At 39.2% G+C, this 22,644-nt stretch overlaps 3 protein-coding genes across 3 annotated transcripts in view; 1 reads left to right on the top strand and 2 right to left on the bottom strand.

Annotated features, from left to right (window-relative positions):
* LOC143620583 (uncharacterized) overlaps positions 1-22,644 on the bottom strand; it is a 185,491-nt gene that overhangs the window by 68,509 nt on the left and 94,338 nt on the right. The window lies entirely within an intron of this gene.
* LOC143620620 (protein RETARDED ROOT GROWTH, mitochondrial-like) lies at positions 12,697-14,806 on the top strand. The gene is made up of 7 exons (XM_077092276.1): positions 12,697-13,007; positions 13,587-13,698; positions 13,770-13,935; positions 14,015-14,163; positions 14,254-14,405; positions 14,486-14,600; positions 14,666-14,806. The coding sequence occupies exons 1-7, from the start codon at positions 12,697-12,699 to the stop codon at positions 14,804-14,806; spliced, it is 1,146 nt and encodes a 381-aa protein (XP_076948391.1).
* Positions 15,016-17,310, bottom strand: LOC143620581 (uncharacterized protein At5g01610-like). Its single transcript, XM_077092247.1, has 3 exons — positions 17,189-17,310; positions 17,044-17,098; positions 15,016-15,434 (listed from the first exon to the last, which is right to left on the bottom strand). The coding sequence occupies exons 1-3, from the start codon at positions 17,294-17,296 to the stop codon at positions 15,055-15,057; spliced, it is 543 nt and encodes a 180-aa protein (XP_076948362.1). The 5' UTR covers positions 17,297-17,310; the 3' UTR covers positions 15,016-15,054.

Below are 22,644 nucleotides of genomic sequence, written 5' to 3' on the forward strand. Positions count from 1 at the left end.
AACATAGTGATCAGTCATGTTGAAGTCAATTCCATCTTGGAGCTTCAGACAAACTAGCTCTCAATGTTCCCGCCATGCGGGGAGGTTAGTTCCCTTCCGCACGCGCATAAACGATTTAGGATGCACCCGCCTTAGCATCATGCGGGATGGTCAACCCATAGACAACATAACGTTAAGTTACATGAAAACATAAAGCCAAAACATTCACGCATGGCGCATCTAACATATGCTCACGCTGGTTCTTAACATGGTGCGCTCGCGCAAGGCGCACATAACAAATGCACGCGCTGACTAACATGGCGCGCTCGCGCAGGGCGTACATAACAAATGCACGCGCTGACTAACATGGCGCGCTCGCGCAGGGCGTACATAACAAAATTACCTAATATTTAGGTTGATTACTTGGTTTAAGGGATTGGGAATTTACCGGGTGTCACATTCTCCCCTCGTTAAACGAATTTCGTCCCGAAATTTAGGAGACGTTGCTGGCAGAAGCCATGCTCTGAAAGAGGTGTGGGTATTTCTTGCGTATTTGGTCTTCTCTTTCCCAAGTGAATTCAGGCCCACGCCTCGAGTTCCATTGAACCTTTACTAACTTGATTTTGCTTCTGCGTAACTTTTGTTCTTTCCAATCGGTTACTGCTATAGGTTCTTCTACGAAGTGCAGCTGTTTGTCGATGTGAATCTCTTCCAACGGCAAAATCAACGTTTCGTCAGATAAGCACTTTTTGAGGTTGGACACATGAAACGTATCATGAACTCCACTGAGTTCGGCGGGTAAACGGAGTTTATAAGCAACCGGACCGATCCTTTCCAGGATCTCGAATGGTCCAATGAAGCGCGGATTCAACTTTCCTCGCTTGCCGAAACGGGGGACTCCTTTCCATGGGGAGACTTTCAAAAGTACTTTATCCCCTACTTGAAATTCCAATGGTTTCCTTCGCACATCTGCGTAGCTCTTCTGTCTGTCGCGCGCTGTCTTAAGGCGATCCCTTATCTGAAAAATCTTGTCTGTTGTTTCTTGGATCAATTCTGGACCAGTCATTTGCTTGTCACCTACTTCAGCCCAGCACAGTGGGGATCTACACTTGCGCCCATACAAAGCTTCGAACGGCGCAGCCTTAATGCTTGTGTGATAGCTGTTGTTGTAAGAAAATTCAACCAATGGGAGATGAGTATCCCAGCTACCTTCGAAATCGATTGCGCACGCGCGTAGCATATCTTCCAATGTCTGGATTGTTCGCTCGCTTTGCCCATCCGTTTGAGGATGATATGCCGTACTCATGTCAAGACGAGTACCTAAAGCCCCTTGTAACGATCTCCAAAACCTTGATGTGAACCGACTATCTCTATCAGAAATGATGGACACTGGGACTCCATGTTTTGAAACTACTTCTCGAATATACAGTCGGGCTAACTTTTCCATCTTATCGGTTTCCTTGATCGGCAGGAAGTGCGCTGACTTAGTTAGCCGATCCACAATAACCCATATTGTGTCATAACCCCCAGGTGTCCTTGGCAGTTTGGTGATGAAGTCCATAGAGATTTGTTCCCACTTCCACATGGGAATTTCTGGCTGCTGAAGCAACCCTGATGGTTTCTGGTATTCAGCCTTCACCTTCGAACACGTCAGGCACTTACTGACATATGTCGCGATGGCGCCTTTAAGATTGGGCCACCAATACAGCGTTTTAACATCTTGGTACATCTTGTCTGCGCCAGGATGTACGGAATACTGCGTTTTGTGAGCTTCGTTCAATACCTGCTCGCGCAATCCTCCCTTGAGAGGGACCCATATGCGGTTAGCGAAATATAGATTGCCGTTCTCTTTAAGTTCCAAACTCTTAACCATACCCCCAAGGCATTCGTTTTTAACAAACTCTGATTTCAAGGCTTCTTGCTGAGCGTCTCGGATGCGAGTAGAGAGATCTGCGTGAATGGTCAACCTTAGAGCCTTGACTCGTAGCGTTTTTATTCGCTCCTTCCTACTTAGCGCGTCTGCTACCACATTCGCCTTTCCAGGGTGGTACTTAATTTCACAATCATAATCATTCAACAACTCCACCCATCTCCGTTGCCTCATGTTTAAATCCTTTTGATCAAATATATGTTGAAGGCTCTTGTGATCCGTAAAGATTATACACTTTGTACCATAGAGGTAATGGCGCCAAATCTTTAGCGCGAAGACAACCGCTCCAAGTTCTAAATCATGCGTTGTGTAGTTCTTTTCATTGGTCTTGAGTTGGCGTGAGGCATACGCTATGACTTTGTCTCGCTGCATAAGGACACATCCAAGTCCCTGATGTGAAGCGTCGCAGTAAACAACAATGTCATCCATCCCCTCGGGCAAAGACAAAATTGGCGCACTACATAACTTCTGTTTCAACATTTGAAATGCTGTTTCCTGATTTTCGCCCCAAACAAACTTCTTGTCTTTCTGGGTTAGCGCGGTCAGAGGTAGAGCTATTTTGGAGAAGTTCTCAATGAAGCGTCGATAGTAGCCAGCTAGTCCTAGGAATTGCCTCACCTCAGTTGGGGTTTTTGGCGCTTCCCAGTTTTCGATGGCCTTGACTTTGGAAGGATCAACGTGTATTCCTTTCTTGTTTACAACGTGACCGAGAAAGTGAACTTCTCTAAGCCAAAACTCGCACTTGGAAAACTTCGCATACAACTTTTCTTTCCTCAACAATTCCAAAATCAATCTCAGGTGTTGCTCATGCTCGGCCTCGGTCCGTGAGTAAATCAGAATATCATCTATAAACACAATCACAAACTTGTCCAAGTATGGTTTGCACACGCGGTTCATCAGATCCATGAACACAGCCGGCGCATTAGTTAGCCCGAAAGGCATCACTAAGAACTCATAATGGCCGTATCTAGTTCGGAAGGCTGTTTTCGGCACAGTTTCCTCATGGACCCTAAGTTGGTGGTATCCTGACCGTAGATCTATCTTCGAATAATAACTGGATCCCTGCAACTGGTCAAATAAGTCGTCAATCCTCGGTAAGGGGTACCGATTCTTGACTGTCAGCTTGTTCAGCTCCCTGTAGTCAATACACATTCTGAACGAACCATCCTTCTTCTTAACAAACAGTACTGGAGCTCCCCAAGGTGAAAAGCTTGGGCGTATGAAACCCTTATCCAATAGTTCCTGTAACTGATTGGATAGCTCTTGCATCTCAGATGGAGCTAATCGATAAGGCGCTCGAGCTACTGGCGCAGCTCCTGGGACTAAATCAATACGAAACTCGACTTGTCGCGGCGGCGGTAATCCGGGCAAATCTTCAGGAAAAACTTCTGGAAATTCGCGCACTACTGGTAAGTCTTCAATTCTTCGCTCATCTCCTTTCTTCTCTACGACATGCGCCAGGAAGGCGTAGCACCCTTTCCTTAGGCACTTTCGCGCCTTTAGGCACGAAATCAGTTTCGTCGCAACTCCCCTTCTTTCCCCTTGAATTACCAAGGTTTCTCCGTTCAACAGTGGGATCCGAACCTGCTTCTCATGGCAAATGACTTCCGCGTGGTTCTCGACTAACCAATCCATACCTACCACCATGTCAAAACTTCCCAAGTCTATTGGCAACAAATTAATATTGAACCCGTGACCTCCCATGACTATTACACATTGATCAGTTCTTTCGTTCGCGCATAACTGCCTACCATTGGCTAGTTCTATAGTATAAGGCGTGTCTAGCCTACTGGTTGCTAGGCCTAGGGAGTCTTTAAACTCAGCGGATACAAAACTTAGGTCAGCGCCAGTATCAAATAAGACGGATGCAAAATGTCCGTTAAGCAAAAACGTACCGGTTACCACATTCGGCTCTTCTTTAGCTTCGCCTGCGCCGATCACAAAAGCTCTCCCGCGAGCTTGGTTCCCCTTTTGCGGGCAATCCCGACTAAAATGCCCTGGCTTCCCGCATGCGTAGCAGTTGTCGCTTGCTCCAGCTTCTCTGACACGGCAATTCATCGTCTTGTGCCCTGGTCTGCCACATTTGGCACATTCGATTCTTGCGCATTCACCCTCGTGGTGATACTTGCATTTGCTGCACCATGGGCGAGGCCCGCTGTATCCTTTTCGTGGTGGCTCCGCGGCCTGAATCGCGTAAACCCTTGCGCTTTCCTGCTTCTTAAACGGTGGCTGCTTGGAGTCGGACCCTCGGTGGTGAGAGTTCCATTTCCTCTTGGGATCAGAGGTTCGCTGCTCGATTCCGCGCGTAGTCAACATACCCGCACGGACCGTATCCCTTGTAAGGGTGATGGCCCGCGCTACCGCCTCATCAAAGGTTGGAGGCGCTGCGGCGTTGAGCGGAACCCTAACAACAGGAGGTAACCCAAAAATATACCTCTCGATCTTCTTTTCCTCCGTGTTTGCCATGTCTGGCACCAACTGGCAAAGTTCGTTGAACCGGTTGTTGTAGGCGTCGATATCCGTTCCTACCATGGTGTGGTTCCAGAATTCCTGTTGTAGACTCTGGATTTCTGCGCGAGAGCAGAACTTTCTCATCATCATCTCCTTCAGATCCTCCCAGGTCTTGTGGAGAGCAACTTCTCGCCCCAATGTTTTCGTTTGAAGCTTCCACCAAGACGAAGCTGCCTCTTGGAACATGCAGGTCGCGTAAAGGACCTTCTGGTTCTCACTACATCCGCTAATGGAGAGAACTGTCTCCATCTTGTCAATCCAGTTGTAGAGCCCAATGGCCCCTTCGGTTCCCTTGAATGGCCAAGGCTTACAGGCCATGAATGTCTTATAGGAGCATCCTTTGTCCAAGGCTCCTGATTCGGGTTCTGGGGTCTCATTCTGACGACCCTGACTTGATTCGGCCTTGCTGGCCTCATGTGTTGCGATTGCTTGCGCGATTATTTCCGCGAGTTCCTCGGGTGTCATGGTAATTCCTTTGGCTTTAGTTGGAGGCATTCTCGCTTTAAAAGAGTGAAAATATATCAGGCTTAGCGCATGTACTCTGAGCACATTATGTTATCATTATTACTACACTGTGTGACCCGTGTTCCTAAGTGTGTGTATAGTTTCTTTTGAAAATATTTTCTTTGAAAAAATATATTTCATGCGATTCCCCAACGGTTATAGTCTAGGTTAAAACTTCTTTTCCTAGTTCGCTATAACCAGTGCTCTGATACCAATCTGTCACACCCGGCCCTGAGCGGCGGAAACAGCCGGGCGCGCACGAGTGGGGATTGATAATTAAGCACGGGCCATTGCAAACATTCAAAGATTTTCATTGCGCATGAAAAGTTTAATACAAATACATTACATTGATTAAAAATTACATAAAAACATCCAAGTATAAAAACTGTTGAAGATTTCCACGCCATATCCCCATGCGCGGCGGGAACAACCACGCGCATCGAAGGGATAGAACTAAAATCTTCCAAAAAGCTAGTTTAGATGTTCAGCGTGAGGTGCTCTAAGTGTGACTCCATGCGCTACCTAGTTATCTCCTGAAAGACACGTAAAAACATTTGAATCAGTATAAACTGAGTGAGTTCACAAGTTTTAGTAACTTGATAAATCGTATTGCATCCTAATCTTGATACAAATCATTCTGAAACATAGTTCTGATAGCATCATTAAAACACATGCTTGGTAAAACATAGTTCTATCAACATATTCTGATAAAATCGTTCCGCGGGTTACGCGCGAACATTTCTGGGAACTGTGCTCGTCTATGCAAAGTGGCGCTGCCACTACGAGCTAAAGTAATACCGTCCCGCGGGTTACGCGCGAACGTTTCAGGAACAGGTGCTCGTCCATGCAAAGTGGCGCTGCCACTACGAGCTAATCAATAATTCCGTCCCGCGGGTTACGCGCGAACGTTGTGCCGGAAAACAAGGCGCTCGTCCATGCAAAGAGGTGCGACCCCTACGAGCGGGCTCAAACCCATAGTACTGCCCCATGACCATACTAGGCACTCGTCCATGCAAAGAGGTGCGACCCCTACGAGTGGGTGGATCAAACCAGCAGTCCCTACCCTTAGAGTTCCAATGGTAAAGTGATCACTTACTCGAGTTCTAGCGCACATACATCGAAAACCTTAGATAACCGTTTGCATTGCTCATCATGAAACATAACTTAAACACATAATCGCTTGCATAGCTTGTAAGTATACCATGATAAAACATTATTTAAGTACGTGTCCCTCGCCCCGAAAACAGTTTAAAAATAGTGAAAACAGTGAAAATAGGGGCTGTGAGACTCACCTGTGGTTTTTGTTAAGGGATTAATCGAGATTCGGGTTTTCTTGGTGTTGGCCTCGGAATCGAAGGTCTAGAATACGATTAAATAACAAGGAGTATATATATTAAGATCAAGAAATAGGAGAATATAAGGTTTGGAAAGTAGATCTCAAGTTTATAACCTTGGCTTACCTAGTAACTGGAACGGAATCGAAAATAACGGATGCTCGGGAGATGATTAGTGCAAGTTTGCAGTTCTTTGAAGTGTGTTTTGAGTGATAATTTAGGTTACATATTTATAGGCAAACTCAAGGGAACATAATCCCTTGCTTTAGGGGATTGTAATCTTTTCATATCTAGGTGTAATGATGATGAAGTATGGAAATTATTATTGTTTATTGTTTATTTAAAAGTGGAGGTGTGGACAAAAGATCTTGATTTGATTTGGACAGGGCATGCAGGTCTGGGGTTGGTGAGAATAGGGTGGCTGACAGTTGACTTTTCATGTTACAGTGAGCTTTTTCAGGTACTTTTGTCAGTGTTCAGTAAAAAGTGGAAAATCTCTGAAACACGCTACTGTTTCCTTTTGGGCGGGAGTAATCTCCTTATGACTGGAGAATAGACTAAGTGTTCTGTGCGCATCACTTTGTGCGCATAGCTTTCTGCGTGAAGGACATTTCTTTGCTGCGGGTAGGTGCGTAACCTTCTCGCAGTTAGGGATATTGAGTTTCATTTGCAGATTCTCCAGGTGGTCTTGGTATTTCAACATAGTGATCAGTCATGTTGAAGTCAATTCCATCTTGGAGCTTCAGACAAACTAGCTCTCAATGTTCCCGCCATGCGGGGAGGTTAGTTCCCTTCCGCACGCGCATAAACGATTTAGGATGCACCCGCCTTAGCATCATGCGGGATGGTCAACCCATAGACAACATAACGTTAAGTTACATGAAAACATAAAGCCAAAACATTCGCGCATGGCGCATCTAACATATGCTCACGCTGGTTCTTAACATGGTGCGCTCGCGCAGGGCGCACATAACAAATGCACGCGCTGACTAACATGGCGCGCTCGCGCAGGGCGTACATAACAAATGCACGCGCTGACTAACATGGCGCGCTCGCGCAGGGCGTACATAACAAAATTACCTAATATTTAGGTTGATTACTTGGTTTAAGGGATTGGGAATTTACCGGGTGTCACATAAGTGCCTTGACAACCTAGGGTTTTCAGGAAGATGGACAAAACATGTTGGAGAAGAAGTCATGTCAATTCTAGCCATTGGTTGGATTAGATTTTGTGTGTTTAGTATCATCTGTATACATCCCTGTAAAATAGTGACATCTTGCAGTTTTAGTCCATGTCAGTGTAAACTTATACAAAGTAGTTAAAACTAGTAAGACATAAATCAAACTCAAAGTTAGGTTTTGGGTCGATACCCAAGTGGTTAATGGGACGGACTATAAGAGTGCAACTGAGCAAATACGCTCACGAGCTACTCAAAATCAGTTTGTTAAAAAACTTGAATTAAGATGAGTTTAAACGAGTTAGAACCTAAAAACAAGTTTCTTTAGTAAACAATTCCTATCTCGAGCTCAAGTCGGCTAGCAAGCCTAATTGAGCCTAGTATTTATATAATCGCTAGATTAAAGTATATAATAGATATATTTTATTTAATAATTATCGAACTGATCTACTAAAATAATAAATCTACAACCATTTAATCTACACAAGGAATATTAGGTTAAACTTGTCAACGTACAAACACAAGTGATATTTAGAATAAACTTTACACACATATTGCTACTCATTTGCATCGACATCTTAACATGTTAGCATTTAAATAGACTAACCATTTTTTGATACAGTTCCTCAGGGTTGAAACGTATGGAAAATATCTGTCTGCATGGCTTGACAGGAATCTGTTGAGCGCGACCAATCGCCCGTTCAGTTTTGGACCTGTTTGATGGTTTTTGGGGAAGGCATTATTGTTACCGCTTCTATCTTTTTGGGATTAGCTTTGAATCCTCCATTGGTAACGATGACTCCCAGGAATTTCCCTTCTTCCATCCCGAAAGAACATTTTCCTGGGTTAAGCTTCATGCTTATCTTCCGCAGTATCTTGAAAGTTTCTTCAATGTCTTTTAACATGGATATCTCCACGTCACTCTTTATCACTAGATCATCCATGTAGACCTTTAAGTTTCTTCTAATCTACCTCTTGAATTCTTTGTCCATCAGGTGCTGGTATGTGGACCCTGCGTTTTTTTAGGCTAAATGGCATCATCTTGTAACAATACGTTCCGTTGTTTGTTCGGAACTCCATTTTGTCTTGGTCTCCTGCCGCCTTGGTTTAAAAAAGCGCGCCTGAGGGGAGAGGCGACCTAAGGCGAGAGCTTCATCGCTTTTGCCTACTCAAGGCGAGCAATGTTCAAAAGGCGAGAGTGAGGCGCTATTTTTAGGCAAAAAGCGGCCTGAGGCGAAGCCGAGGCAAACCCGAAGCGAGCGCCTTTCGTACAGATGTCGTTTTTATGCATCAAAATGTTGTAAAACATGTTTTTTAGGTTGTACATGTAGATAATTTATATATTGAATCATATATAACATCTATTTATTAATACATTTAGAGTTGGGATGCTAAAAACATAAGATATATATTTAAAAAAATTATAAAAACCTTACGCCTCATATACGAAAAGCTTTCGCTTTTTGCGCTTTGCGCTTCGCTCTTCAGTTTTAGACCTCATCGCTTTTGTTTGCCTCTCGCTTTTTAAAACCAAGCCTGCCGCCATGTAGATCTGGTGGTACCCTTTGTATGCATCTAAGAAACATTTGTACCGGAAAGGAACCAACGCATCAACTTTTAGGTCTATTTCCGGTAAAGGGTAGCAATCTTTAGGGCATGCCTTGTTAAGATCTTTAAAATCAATGCACATTCGCCATTGACCATTTGCTTTCGGTACCATGACCGGGTTTGCTACCCATGTTTGGTATTGAATTTCGCGGATTATCCCCGCGTCCATGAGTTGTCTCACTTGTTCATCACAGGCCTTCGCATGTTACGACCCCATCTTCTGTCGTTTCCGTACCACTGGTACAAAAGCTGGGTTCACCTTCAACTTGTGCTCCGCTTTAGATCTTGGTACTCCAGTCATATCTGCCGGAGTCCATGCAAATACGTATATGTTGTTGACAAGTAACCTTTTCAACGCCATCCGGGTATGGTCAGAAAGGGCGGCTCCAATGGTCACATTTTGTTCTGGAAATTTCCCATTGAGGACCCATTTCTCGACCTCTTGTGAGGTGCTTGTCTTCAACATTTTTTGTGCGGTACCTTCGCTTGCACCATATGACATTCTTTGTTAGCATGGATCATTGCTATACCCGTAGGCGTTGGTACCAATATCCCATGGGCCGTTGACGGGTTGGCGTTAAAGTTGCCAATCGCCTCTCTTCCCAAGAGTATATCATACTGCGGATGTGGGGTTTCCATGATGTGGAAGTCTACATATTCGGTTCTTGAGTGAATTCAATCGCTGAGTGTTACTGGAAATGTCAACTGTCCCAAAGGGTATTCGACACTTTGATTGAAACCTGTTATAGGGGCGTTGACTGGGGTCAGTCTGCGCTTATCACTATCTTCCAATAAATCAAAACATTGGCGATACATAATATCGGACGTGGCTCCCGCATCAAAGAAGAAGCGTGGCGTTCGGTAGTGCCCGAAGACTGCTGTGATTACCAATGACGCCTTTCAATCCCCCCCCCCCCTTTCACTTTGGGGAAGATTACTTGTTCTTCTTTCTAGGCGGCTTGTTCAGCCTGGTTGCACTTCTTGTTTGTGGTTCCACCAGTGATCATGTTAGCGTGTAGGTCTCTAATTTTCTTTTCTGGCCTTCCGCCATCACGACTTGGTGGTCGCCTTCCTCTACCTTTGATGCTCTTGACAAGGTGTTCCAATATTCCGTTTTTCACATACTCTTCTATGGCATCCTTCATATTCGAACACTGATTGGTTTTGTGACCATGTTGTTCATGATAGTCACAATATCGCGTCATGTCCACGTTCGGTCCTGGTTTAATTGGGGTGGGTTTTTTGAGTTGGATTCCTTCTGTGTACATTATCTGCGCTGAGCTCTTGGTCAGCGGGGTCCATCTGTTGGACGCTTGTGGTTGTGTCCTTTGCTTGTTCTTGTAAGGTTCATAAGTTGTGCTTTCTTTTGGTTGGTTTTCGTTGTTTATCTGTGACCAAACGGACGCCACCTTTTTACCTTGGCGGACTTTGTTAATGTCATTCCTCGCCTCATTACGCGCCAACTCTTTCCCCAAACTTTTTTCTATTCGTGCGCACCTCTTGGCCGCTGTCATGATGGCGTCCCAGCTTTGCGGCATACCATCTCTTCCAGTGAGGGTGCAGATGAGGTCATCACACCTTACATTCTGGCGGAAGGCCGCGCGCATGAGTTCTTCACCGACACCACCGATGTTTAATCCTTATTTGTTGAATCTGAAGATAAAATCTTCCAGCGTTTCATTATATTTTCTTGTAATATTGAGGATATCTTTTGGGCTGCTGATGTGGCGTCGCTATTGGCTAAAATGTTGAGTGAATTTACTGGCTAGATCGTCCAACTTGTGATATGTTCTTCTGGCAGCCGCTCAAACCAAGCTCTTTCCGCGCCTACTAGTGTCAATGTGAATATGTGGCACCATAGCGGCATGGTCCACCCCGAAACTAGTCCAGCTGCGATCGTCTGGATCAGAAAGGCTGTCGTACTGGCTGACTGTTGGTGGAATCTTGGGATTCTCTGGTAGTTCTGCTTCGGCGATCTTTTTGACGAACTTCAACCTTCCAGATGATGTTTTTGGCCGGTATGGTTTGGAGAATTCCTCGTTTGCATTTGGATGATACTTGATGAGCTTTCTTACAGCTGGGTCTAGGCTTTTCCAGCTTTCTTTATGGGCTAGATCTTCTTGACGTGAGTCCACCATTTGGCGCGACCGTTGTGGCTTATTATCATCCAAACGGTTGTTTGGTTTAGCGCCTGGCGTTTGCCTGATAGTGTTTTTGTCAGAATTGGGTCTGACTCTTCCTCGTCGCCTTCATACTCTTCTTCCGCGTCGTTGCTACTTGCTTCTCCATCGAACAAGTTTCTTGGTTATACGACCGACACCATTTTTTGTTGTACTTTAGCCATAAGTTTTTGTTGTTCCTCTTCCAGCCAGACCATTAATTCTGGCGGTAAGGCTGTCTGTGCTCTTGACTTTGTTTTTGCTTTTTCTGTGATGGTAGGACGAAGGCTGGACGCATCAGCGATGCCTTCGCTACTACCTATCACATCGAGAATCTCCAAGCTTCCTTCTTGATTGGCCTTTGAATGCTGGCCAACCTCTTTGGTAGGAGTTTTACCACTCACCTGGGTCAAGAATGTAATGATTACGAATGTTTCGTTCTAGTAATATGCACGGATTGCGCCAATGAAGAAACACAAATCCAACCCTTAGGTCTAATGACTTAGTCCCAGGGTTATGGTTAAGTATTCCCCACAATGGTTGGAATCCTTCTTGGTGCAGATGACGGCCTCCTATAAAACAGAATACCGTGAGCTCGTTACGAGAAATATGGGGGGGGGGGGGGATTCTCTCGTAACCACCATCCGGCGTGAGAATCAGAATTTGTGAGGAGATAATTATATATATAGAGAGTATAGTGTTGGATGATGAATCCTCTACCATTTGGGGATGTTCTCGTATTTATAGCCGGAAGGAGAGAGGGTGTGGCCAACTGCCTTGTCAGGCTTTCCACCAATCGTATTCTCCGTTCGTGTGATCGTGGAGGTTGGTGGGCACGTGGCCTTTTAGTACTGACGTGGTGTACCACGTCGTACGGTTTTTTATGGGTTGTTTATCTCCCATTGTTTGGGCGGTATTCCTAATGTATGTTCTTCCCTTTTCTCTTATGCCGATTGAGATCTCGGCGCTACCATTCCCAAGGTATCAGAGAATGTTTATTATATTTGGCTTTATATCTGGTGCCATGCTATCCGTCTGACACTTAATCTCTTTGCTCAGCGGAGCTATGTGTTAGTTTAAGGTGGGTTTAGTACCCTACCTCTACAGTTTGCCAATGAGTAACCGGGTTTTTATTCGCGGGTCATGTAAATAAATAAAATAGATTTACCTCTGGCTTGTTCCTCAAGTAAAAAAATCTGGTTAGTTTTGGTAAGTTGTTCACATAAACATAATCAAACCAATGAAGAAAGAAAGAAAGAATGTTGAAACCAAATTCTTGTATTGTACTTGAAAACCAGTCTGTTTGTTCGTCATAACCAAACCAAACCAAACCAAACCAAACCACCCATCTCTTTGCACCACCGGGTCTTGTAACCAACCAACCGAATTCATTCTATTCTTCAGTATTCCCCCAACAACAACAACACAAAAATGAAGGAATCAATCATCACCCAATTCAATAACAATAAAATCCAATCCAATAACTAATACTAATGGGGGGGAGATCAAGAAGCACCGCTCTTTTTTATCTTTCAAGACTCGCCGCCGCTGCCCATTTATTATCCCCCAGAAACACCTTCTTCTCCAGGCGTCTCATTACGCCTTCATATCATCATCTTCATTCAAGGACTAATTGCTTCATACCCACCAATCAAGCTTCCACCTTTAGGGGATTCTCCACTGCTGCTAACCCAATTTTTTATATTGATGATCAACACAAATATGCACACGAGTTATTGGTGCCAGATCAAGATAATGATGCGTCTGTCAAGGTCTCTGTTAGAGCCATCTTTCTATGTACAAGGTTTAGTTTTTATTCTAATTGATGTTGTTTATCATGCACATGTGTTGTTCGATGAAATGCCTTGAAACATGAGTTAGGGATGTAAATGAACCGAACAAGGTCTTGTTCATGACCGGCTAACCGAAAGGAACCTTTTTGGTATAAGGAAGAAATGAACTTGTAAACGAATGACCACAAATGAACATAAACAATGCCATTTAGCTAACCCAAGAAAGCTGAGTGTCCACGGTTAGGTCCGGGTACCAAGTTTGTGTTGGTGTTTTTTTTTTAACATTCATAGTCATATGTTAATTTTACATAAAAATGAATCACATAATACTCATATAAATATTGCTTAATTCTACATTATCCAACGTTCACGGACACAATTGAACAAACATGGCCTGTGTTCATGTTCTTTCATTAATTAACCAAACGAGCTTCCCACCGAACGTCCGACTCATTTGCAGCCCTACATTTGGGACTTTATCTGATTGAATTGCAGGATTTAGTGTATGATACATGGAAATTTTAAGTTTTATAGAGCTTTGAGTCTCATATTTTTTATCATTTGGTTTCTTAAATATATGGTTTTGACAGTGTTGATTTGAAGAGCTTGCAAGTAGAGCTTTCAGGCAATGTTGTCCGCCCCACTTCACGTTCAACCAACCATACTGCTCTCAAATTTTGTAATTACAATCCAGATTATATGGTAAGAATGTTTGCATCTAAAAAAGAAACCTTTTGCATTTATTTGGAGTGAAAAAAGAGTTCTTTTTATAGGACGGTGTTGAAGAAAACCCTAGCTCTCATAGTTACATGGTGGTGTTCCAGTATGGATCTGCAGTCTTGTTCAATGTCGAGGATCATGAAGTTGAGTCCTTCCTCTCCATAATTAAAAGGCATGCTTCAGGGTCGGTACTAAAAGACTCGGAGACAAGAAATGACGGTTAGTTAGTTATAGGTGGCAATTTCACACCTTTTCATCCATAGTTATTGCATTAAAGCATTTGCAACTGTCTAAACAGATTATGTGGTCAAAGAGAATCCACTATTGACTGAAGATATGCAAGGTGGCCCGGATTACATTGTCCTGAAAAATCTTGATATTGACAGTATACGTATCATTAGCAGCGTGCTTGGCCAAAGTATTGCATTGGATTATTTTGTTTCACAGGTACTAATTAGTAACTACTTTTTTTGCCTTTTTAAGCGAGAACAAAAGTATAGGGGATTTTACGAGTTGAAATGTTTTCTTTTTGCAAAGGTTGATGGCATGGTTAAAGAATTTACAGATATTAATCGTGTAATGGAGAAAACCGGCACGTTTAATATGGAAAGGAAGAAGCTTTTTCAACTTGTTGGAAAAGCTAATTCAAATTTAGCTGATGTCATTCTTAGAGTAGGACTTTTTGACAGGTAACTATGAATTGAGTGATAAACAGATAATAAACGCGTTAATTCTTCGTTGTTGTGAAAATGGCATGTTTGTGTTTTAGATCAGAGATAGCCTGGAGAGCAGCAAAATATGCTCAAATATACGAGTACCTTCGTGAGGAATATGAAGTCGCACAGCGGTTTGGGAATCTTGATTATAAATTGAAGTTTGTGGAGGTAACTTTTTTAGTTTGGTTTACAAGAAACAGTTTATAGCTGTTAACTTTCTGTCTGTTTTGCAGCATAATATTCATTTTTTGCAAGAAGCCCTGCAAAACCGAAAGTCTGATTTATTGGAATGGTGCATTATAGTGTTGCTGAGCATCGAGAACATTATAGGAATTTATGAAATCATACGGGAAACTAATATAGTCCTGCTATGATTGATAAATTTATTGGAAGATATATTTGTTTTACAAGTGGTTTTTGTTTTTCTGGTTAGATTATAGAATTGAGATAGTAAAAGATTGTTTTAAAACCGAAGAAAATATTCATGTTTTGTTCATATTTAAGCGAATGCGAAATGACAAATATGCCATCAACGTTTGCACGTATGCTAAGTCTGATAGTAGTACAAAATACATTAATGTAATTCAACACAAAAGGCTCTAATTTAAAACCCAGTGAAACCTCAAAATTCTTCAACTCTAATTGCATCAAGAAGTGATTCACAAGCATCTCTGGGTCTTGACTTTTTGACTCCAGCAGTAAACCATACTTTATCTGATCTATACCCTTCAACTGTAACATTTGTGACTTTGACCCATACCAACATCTTTGTTTTCATTCCTTCAATGTTAGTGAGCTTTCCCCTCATTAAAATAGCTTTGATCCGAGTGGCGTATCTTATGACAGATGAGTCTTTGAAAGTCAACTCGCAAAAAGAAGGCAAGTAGACGACTAGTTTGGCTTTGGTTTCGTCAAATTCGTAAGATATTATGTTGTTAGGGAAAAGACCCGGTGGTAAGTTGTACTCGCGAAGAAGTTCAGGCAAGGATTTCACTGGTTTTCCTGTGATTATACATATATAATCAAGTTAATGAGATCATAATGTGGATGTCATCTTTAACCTTTTCGTGTAAACATAAACTCGAACACATTTTAGTAAATGAAAAATGATCATTTTAGTACAAGGTCGGATGAACCCGCAAACACCTTTTGTCCAAATTTTATATTCTTCCTATAAATAATTAGGGGTAACTTTACATAATAGTTAGGGGTTATTTGCTTACATCTGAATGGAACCATTCAGATGTAAACAGTAATTTATTCAGACTTCAGACTGTTTGGTTCTAAACAGAAAAACATCTGAATAGTTAAAATTGGGTCTGAATGATTCAAACTTACTATTGTTGCTGAATGAGACGGATGCTCATTCAGATATGATTCATTCATATCTAAATGAACCAAACAGCCCCTAAGTTTCTCAAGTGTTACACTGACCAACAGTAGTCATAAATCCAAAATGCCACCCACCCTCCCCCTTTAATTGGTTGCTCTTCACCCATTGGCCCCACTTCCTTTAGTGTTATGTATATAACGTTGGGTGACTATTTGAACCCTGAAAACGCTCGAAAATGCCCGGTTGGGGCGGGGGCGGGGGGGGGGGGGGGGTGTTCTCCAGCGTTTAATGCCAAAACGCTTCCCAAAACTCATCATTACACTTGGTCTAAGGTCATTCAAAGGTTTTTTTTCTCTTTAAAGTCATTCGGTTTTCATTACGTTTTCCGATCCTATATGATATTTATAAAAGTTTAATTTTCGAAAAATTCTGGCAAGTAAAACATATATGGATCTTGGTTAGCGTTTAGCGATTATGTTTTTTTCTCCTTTTCTTTCAGTTTGACTTAAATTTAACAATTATGAAACATTAGTAAGTTTTGTTTATTCACCACTACTTCTAAAATAAGTTAATTGAAACAACAAAATTTTCACTTGTAACCAAAATTCATATATATTTCTTCCTTCTCGCTATTTTATTTTTTATTTATCAAAAATGAACAATTATAAGAAAATGATATAAAATTCAAACATCTCATGAAAGTTGAGTGGCTAAATGCGAGTGAAGTTTTCCCAAATAGTTAAAAGTAAACAATTTAAGGGGGGGTGTTTGGCCTAGCTTTTTAACAAGGCTTATAGCTTTTTTAGTTTTTTTACAAAATAAGCTTAATTTGGTGTTTGGCTTAGCTTTTTAAGCTTATGCTTATTAGTTTATATAAGCTCATTTGAAAAAGCTTATTTAAAGATGGTTTTTTAGCTTATTTGATGAAGCTTATTTGTTTAAGGGTGTAAATTACTCATTTATCCTTAAATGGTGGTGGATTAGTAATTATTACTCTAACAAATTAAAGAATGTTGGATTTAACAACTTATTAAGACACATAATTAACTTGTAGAATATAAGCTAATCCAAACACTTAAAAAGTGCTTATCAAATAATAGAAAAAAAACTATAAGCTAATTTTATATATAAGCATAAGCTTAAAAATAAAAGCTAGGCCAAACACCCCCTAAATCCTTAGCCGTTACATTTTTACCTCACTGGCCTTAAAATACAACCCAAATTGACTCATTAGTCCATTACAATAAGAAAAATAGTAAAAAGAGAAAAAGAATGTACCTTTGAGCTTGTTAAAGATCCATTTAGCTTTGTGTTCAACGGTACTTGTGAAAGTCTGCAAAGATGAACCATCAATAACAATAATATTATTCAAAATCTAGAGCTTTTGTGCAAAATATAAACTTAGATTAAGAAAGATATATACAGTAAGGTCATCTGAGATGTTAGATAACTCTTGTTTAGCTTTCTTTGAAATACAATAACTTCCAGCTTTAGCTTTCATGCTTCCAACTTTCACCAGTGCTTTCTCCATTTTCACACACACTGCACAATGTGTTTCTGCAGAGCAAAAAAAAAAAGTAGGGTTTTTGTGTTGTTGAGATGAGAAGGAAGCAAGGGGAAAGTCAAAAGTTGCTTTGAATTATTTGTTTTTTTTTAACGGCAAACGAAAGCAAATTATAAAAAAAGAAACCACACAATACAACCGAAACTAACTAGCCAGTGACTAGCCAACGACCTAAACAAAAGTCACGAAAACAAAAAAACCCCAGTCTATACTTTAAACCTGCTTTAAATTATTTGTTAAGGCTTAAGAGATTTTGAAAACTTGATAAATTAATATTGTTTTTATTATTACTTTTGTTTATTATATTAAAAAACAAATTTTACTAGTCTGTTAAACTAATAAACTTTGGATAACCCATTAATATCATAACAAAAAGACGAAATGTTTCACTTATCGAATTCAAACATGCTCACAAAACTATTATTTATATGATTCGAAGAAAAAGTGAGAGCAACTTTAAATTTTTTAATAGTTGATTCAATCAACCCACTTTTTAAAAATCCAATAACCGGTTTGTTTAGAGATTTTGAAAAGTTGATCAATTAATATTATTTTTTATTATTACTTTTGTTTATTAAATTGAAAAACAAATTTTACTAGCATGTTAAACTAATAAACTTTGGATAACCCATTAAAAACATTCTCATCCAAACCCTTATATTATGTGAGAGAGTGTTTTTATAATTTAAAGAGTAATTTAGGGTGTTGTGAGTGAGGAGTTTGTATATTTTAGAAAACTTAGTGATTTTTCTGTATATTTAAAAAACTATTGTTCATCCCCTATAATTTTTTAATATATTTTGAAAGTGGTTGTAAGTGAATGAAAGAGAAATGATAATGATAAATGTATAAAAAATATTATTTAATTGAAAATGAGAGAGAAAATGTAGTATGTTTTAGTGTAATTTTGAATTTATGGATAGGAAGTTGGATGGGAATGCTCTAATATCATAAGAAAAATAAAACTTGTTTAATAAACGAAAGGTTTCACTTGTCGAGTCCAAACTGGCTCATAATATTATTTGTATTATTCGAAGAAAAAGTGAGAGCAACTTTAAATTTTTTTTGATGATTGCTTCAACCAGTCCACTCTTTAAAAAACAATAATCGGTTGGTTATATATTAATGAGAACTGAAGTACGTGATTATAGTTTGGTTTTAAGGCAATAACTTAATGACTCATGTTCATCCGGTCTATAGTTATGTTGATTTGAACTTTGATCAAGCTTTGTAATTATAAAAGATATCGAAGAGAATAGTGTTGTTCAACTAGCTCGTGGTTAGCAACTTGCTCGTAGTTAGCTCAATAAGAGATCTATTAAAATTCAAATAAGTTGTTTTGAATCAAGCTATTTGATTCGTATCAATTTTGACCTGATGGATAATTTTTCATCGTTGATTTTTCTTATATATTGGTAGTTTGATATTGCGTTTCTTGAAACTTATATAATTTGATGTTTTTATATAGTTAGTTGAAACATATAAAACATAGAAAATAATATAAGTTCAAAATAAAACAAGTTAACTCACTAAATACCAGTAAAATACGAGGCACAATTTGTATTGTTATGAGCTCGAGAGTGAATTAACTTAAACAATCGTTGAACAACCATAGATGAAGATAGAAATGATCGGTTATCATAAATCAAGTTTTACAATGTCATGTATTTGATCTTTATTACTTACAAATGTATCAATGTGACCACCATTTTCAACAAACGCTAGATTTTTATTTATAGTAAACGCATCACATATGAGGAAAACAAACATTAAACAAACTTTTGCCCTATAAATTTCTTCCATAATCGGGTTTTTTTTAAGTATAAATGTTTGATGGAAAAACACAGACGACTTTTATATATGTGCTATATAACATGACAACTTACTAAGTATGATAAGCAATACGCAAACACTAGTGGTTTTGGATGTCAAAACTGGCTTTTGGAGTTCCTCCAAACACTTCAGTAGGAGATTTAAAACAATGCATCCCAATGAAGTGCTTAGAGGACCTCTAAGAGATACTTGACCTTATTCAATATGTTTGGTGAATAAACATGCTCGAGTTATAGGTATATATAGAGAAAAAAGTCTTATGGAAGTGTTGGATCAATAGGCATTGATGCATTATAGCTTGAATTTGGTTAGCATTGTGTCTCTAATAGTTTAGTAAGGTTCACGTAGAAGGTTGCATAGATTCTTAAAAGTAAGAAGTCATTGTGAGGACCATGCATATGAGGAGTCTTTATATTCTTATTCTATCATCTATCCCTTATACACGACTAGGTTCATGACTTCATCTTATAACTTCATACATATTGTCCTAGGATTCCATATGCATGAGTAGAGATGTATAATGTTGATAATCACTTAAGCCAATTGGGATTGCGATTCGAACACAAATGCCAACAAAACGATCACAATGATTTAATAAAAATAAAAAGAATGTATTCGCGATTTTCTATGTTTTTTTAACGAGACTATGCTTGTTTGATTCGATAATATCAAAAGTATATAAAAATAGAACTATATTGAGTTTCTTTCATATTATAGAATTATTATTATTTTATTTATTTATTATTTTTTTTTGAAATTTTTTATAATAAATTGGTTATTGTAACTGGTTTTTTCAATTAACATGTTTAGTTATTGTTAGGTATTATGCATGTTAAAATCAGTTACTAACCATAACCGGTTTTGCGATGACCAATAACCGGGAAATTCGATTAGACTTGGACATAAAACCCGGTTTCGGACCCGACTTGAAACCGGACCCGGTGTACCTGACAAGCATGTACAAGCCAAGTTTCAGTTTAGTTCTTTAGAGAAACAATATCTGGAGCCGAACCGGACCCACGGGAACCAATTCCTTCTCTACCCGGTCAAAACCAGGACCAACCCGACCGAAAGGTCAAAAACCCAACCATACCCATAACCGATTCCTACATGGCCCAGTTATTGACTTTGTTAACCAAACCAAAAACCGCTTCCTATCCATTTTTGGTTCCAAAAAACCCCGGTTTGTGCACCTCTAGGTTAGATTATTAACCAACTAGGTTAGAACCCGTGTGATACACGGGTTTATCGAAAAAGAATTGAACAAAACTATGATTTTTCATAATTTTAAAATAAAAAAAAATAAACGTTTAAAAATAAAAGCAAGAATAAAGATATACCGTATACAACGTTTACATAAAAATATAAAATCAATATTTCAAAATTTTTAAACTCATCCCAACAAATCTATTTTTTATTCTTAAGAATTAATAGATTTTTCTTAACTTCCTCAATGACACCTTATACATCTTTTGCTTTGGATTTATTAGTTAAATTTGAAACTACATAATAAACATTTTCACAAATATCTTCGAGGTTCCTCTTTAAATTATAAGTGGGAGAAACCACACATCTTGTGTCACCGATTGTCATAGGCGTAAGAGCTATACTCACCGTTGAAGGATATCATCTCCCTGAGAAAAGGGTATCATTAACAAAATGTTGTGACATCATAGGTATTAAAAACACTTTAAAAAAATTTCAAATATTAGTCCTTGGAATGATTATCTCCATTATTAATCTGGTTAAGATGTCTCAACCTTACAAGTAACAGATATCACGACCATAACCTGAAGGTCATCATAATTTCAATGCATCGATGGACTAAGGCTTTTGCTTCTACTTTTCATACGCCTCCCAAATAACTGTCGTCTAAAATCCCTAAAAATATATGCAACAAATGAATTAGTGAAGTTGTAATAAAAGGGTATAAAAGTAAATGCAGTTGCGAAGTTTTTAGCTGCATGAAGTTGTAATAGTCACCTCGGTCGCATATGTTTTCTTCACATTGTGTACATAAGGAAAGTGCACAATAGTGGGATGTGCATGTAGATCATTTAGAATTTAGGTTACATATATTGTTATTTAGAGTAATTTAACGGAAAAAAAAAACTAAATGATTTACCTGCATAAACCCTTCTGTTCAGATTATGCAGTCCGCAAAGCAGCTGCAACATTTTCTTCTCCAAACTGAGTGTACAAATTTCCTAGCTGCACATTGTGAGCAAATTTTGTATAACATGGCATAATTAGCATATAACCAATTGAGTTCACTACTAGAAAAGAGAAATGTTTCCTAAAAAAAATTCCAACGCATTTCCTACAAGCACTATTTCCTACATTTTTCCAACGAAATTCCTACCAAAAAAGAGAACCCAAAATTTGCAACAAAATTGTGACAAGATAGCAACAAAAAAAAATGTGTTAGAAATGCGTAGCAAATATTCCAACACAATTCCAACAAAAAAATGGTTACATATTTTTACGTATCATTTTCGTAAAAAATGCGTAGCAAACAAACAAATTAAATATAAATAATAAATTTCGTTGGAAATGCGTAAAAAATATTCCAACGTAATTATTAAAAACAGTTAATTACAAACTTTTGTTTAATATATACATGTATTTTTATTATGATGATACTTATTGGTGTTTATTTTTAAAAGTATACAAACTTATGTTTATGTAAAAAGTTATTGGTGATAATAATTATTATTCATATAATAAAGTTATTAAAATAACTAATACCGAAGAAATTAATAAATTAAGTACAAAAATAGTGAAATGTGTCGGAAGGAAATACATAACAATATAAAGAAAATAAAATTAGAAACATAAAAATATCGTTTGAAATATGTTATTAAAAAAATACACACACAACAAATTCATAGTATTTGATTACTAATAATTAAATTAACTATAAATAATAAGAGAAAGTTTATTTATTACATAACAATTACCTTTTTATAACTAAATTATCAATTATAAAAAAATAGTGAAATGTCTTTATAAACTGTGCATTGTGTCGAGTTTGTGAATATTTTTTGATTCAAGCATAGCATTTGAGGACTGAAAGTGATAACATATAACTTACATACCAAAAAATAACTCAATGCAAATAAAATTACTCGCCATGTCCCTACTATGGCTGCAACATTGGTTGCCACGCCAAATAATGAAGTGTTATCATAGTCTAGGCTGAATATTCAGGCAACAAACCAAGAAAAACATAAATTACAACCACTAACACAGGCGGCCAGAAATGATAAAGGTGAAGTTGCACCATCACAACAGCTATACCACGCAGCCACAACGACCGTCACCTAGGATTTTCCAATATAATCGAGTGACAGTAGGCCATCCACCTCCCCCACCCATACCGAAGGTCTCTCACACCGCCACCACAGTTGCAAAACGCCATCACCCCACCAGGCCACCACCAACCATCGAATCCACATTGTCATGCCACCTAAGTTCTCCAA

The sequence above is a fragment of the Bidens hawaiensis genome, unplaced genomic scaffold, assembly GCF_021521415.1.
Source record: "Bidens hawaiensis isolate Kalapana, Puna unplaced genomic scaffold, B.hawaiensis_p1.1 tig00002617_1, whole genome shotgun sequence".
Taxonomy (NCBI): domain Eukaryota; kingdom Viridiplantae; phylum Streptophyta; class Magnoliopsida; order Asterales; family Asteraceae; genus Bidens; species Bidens hawaiensis.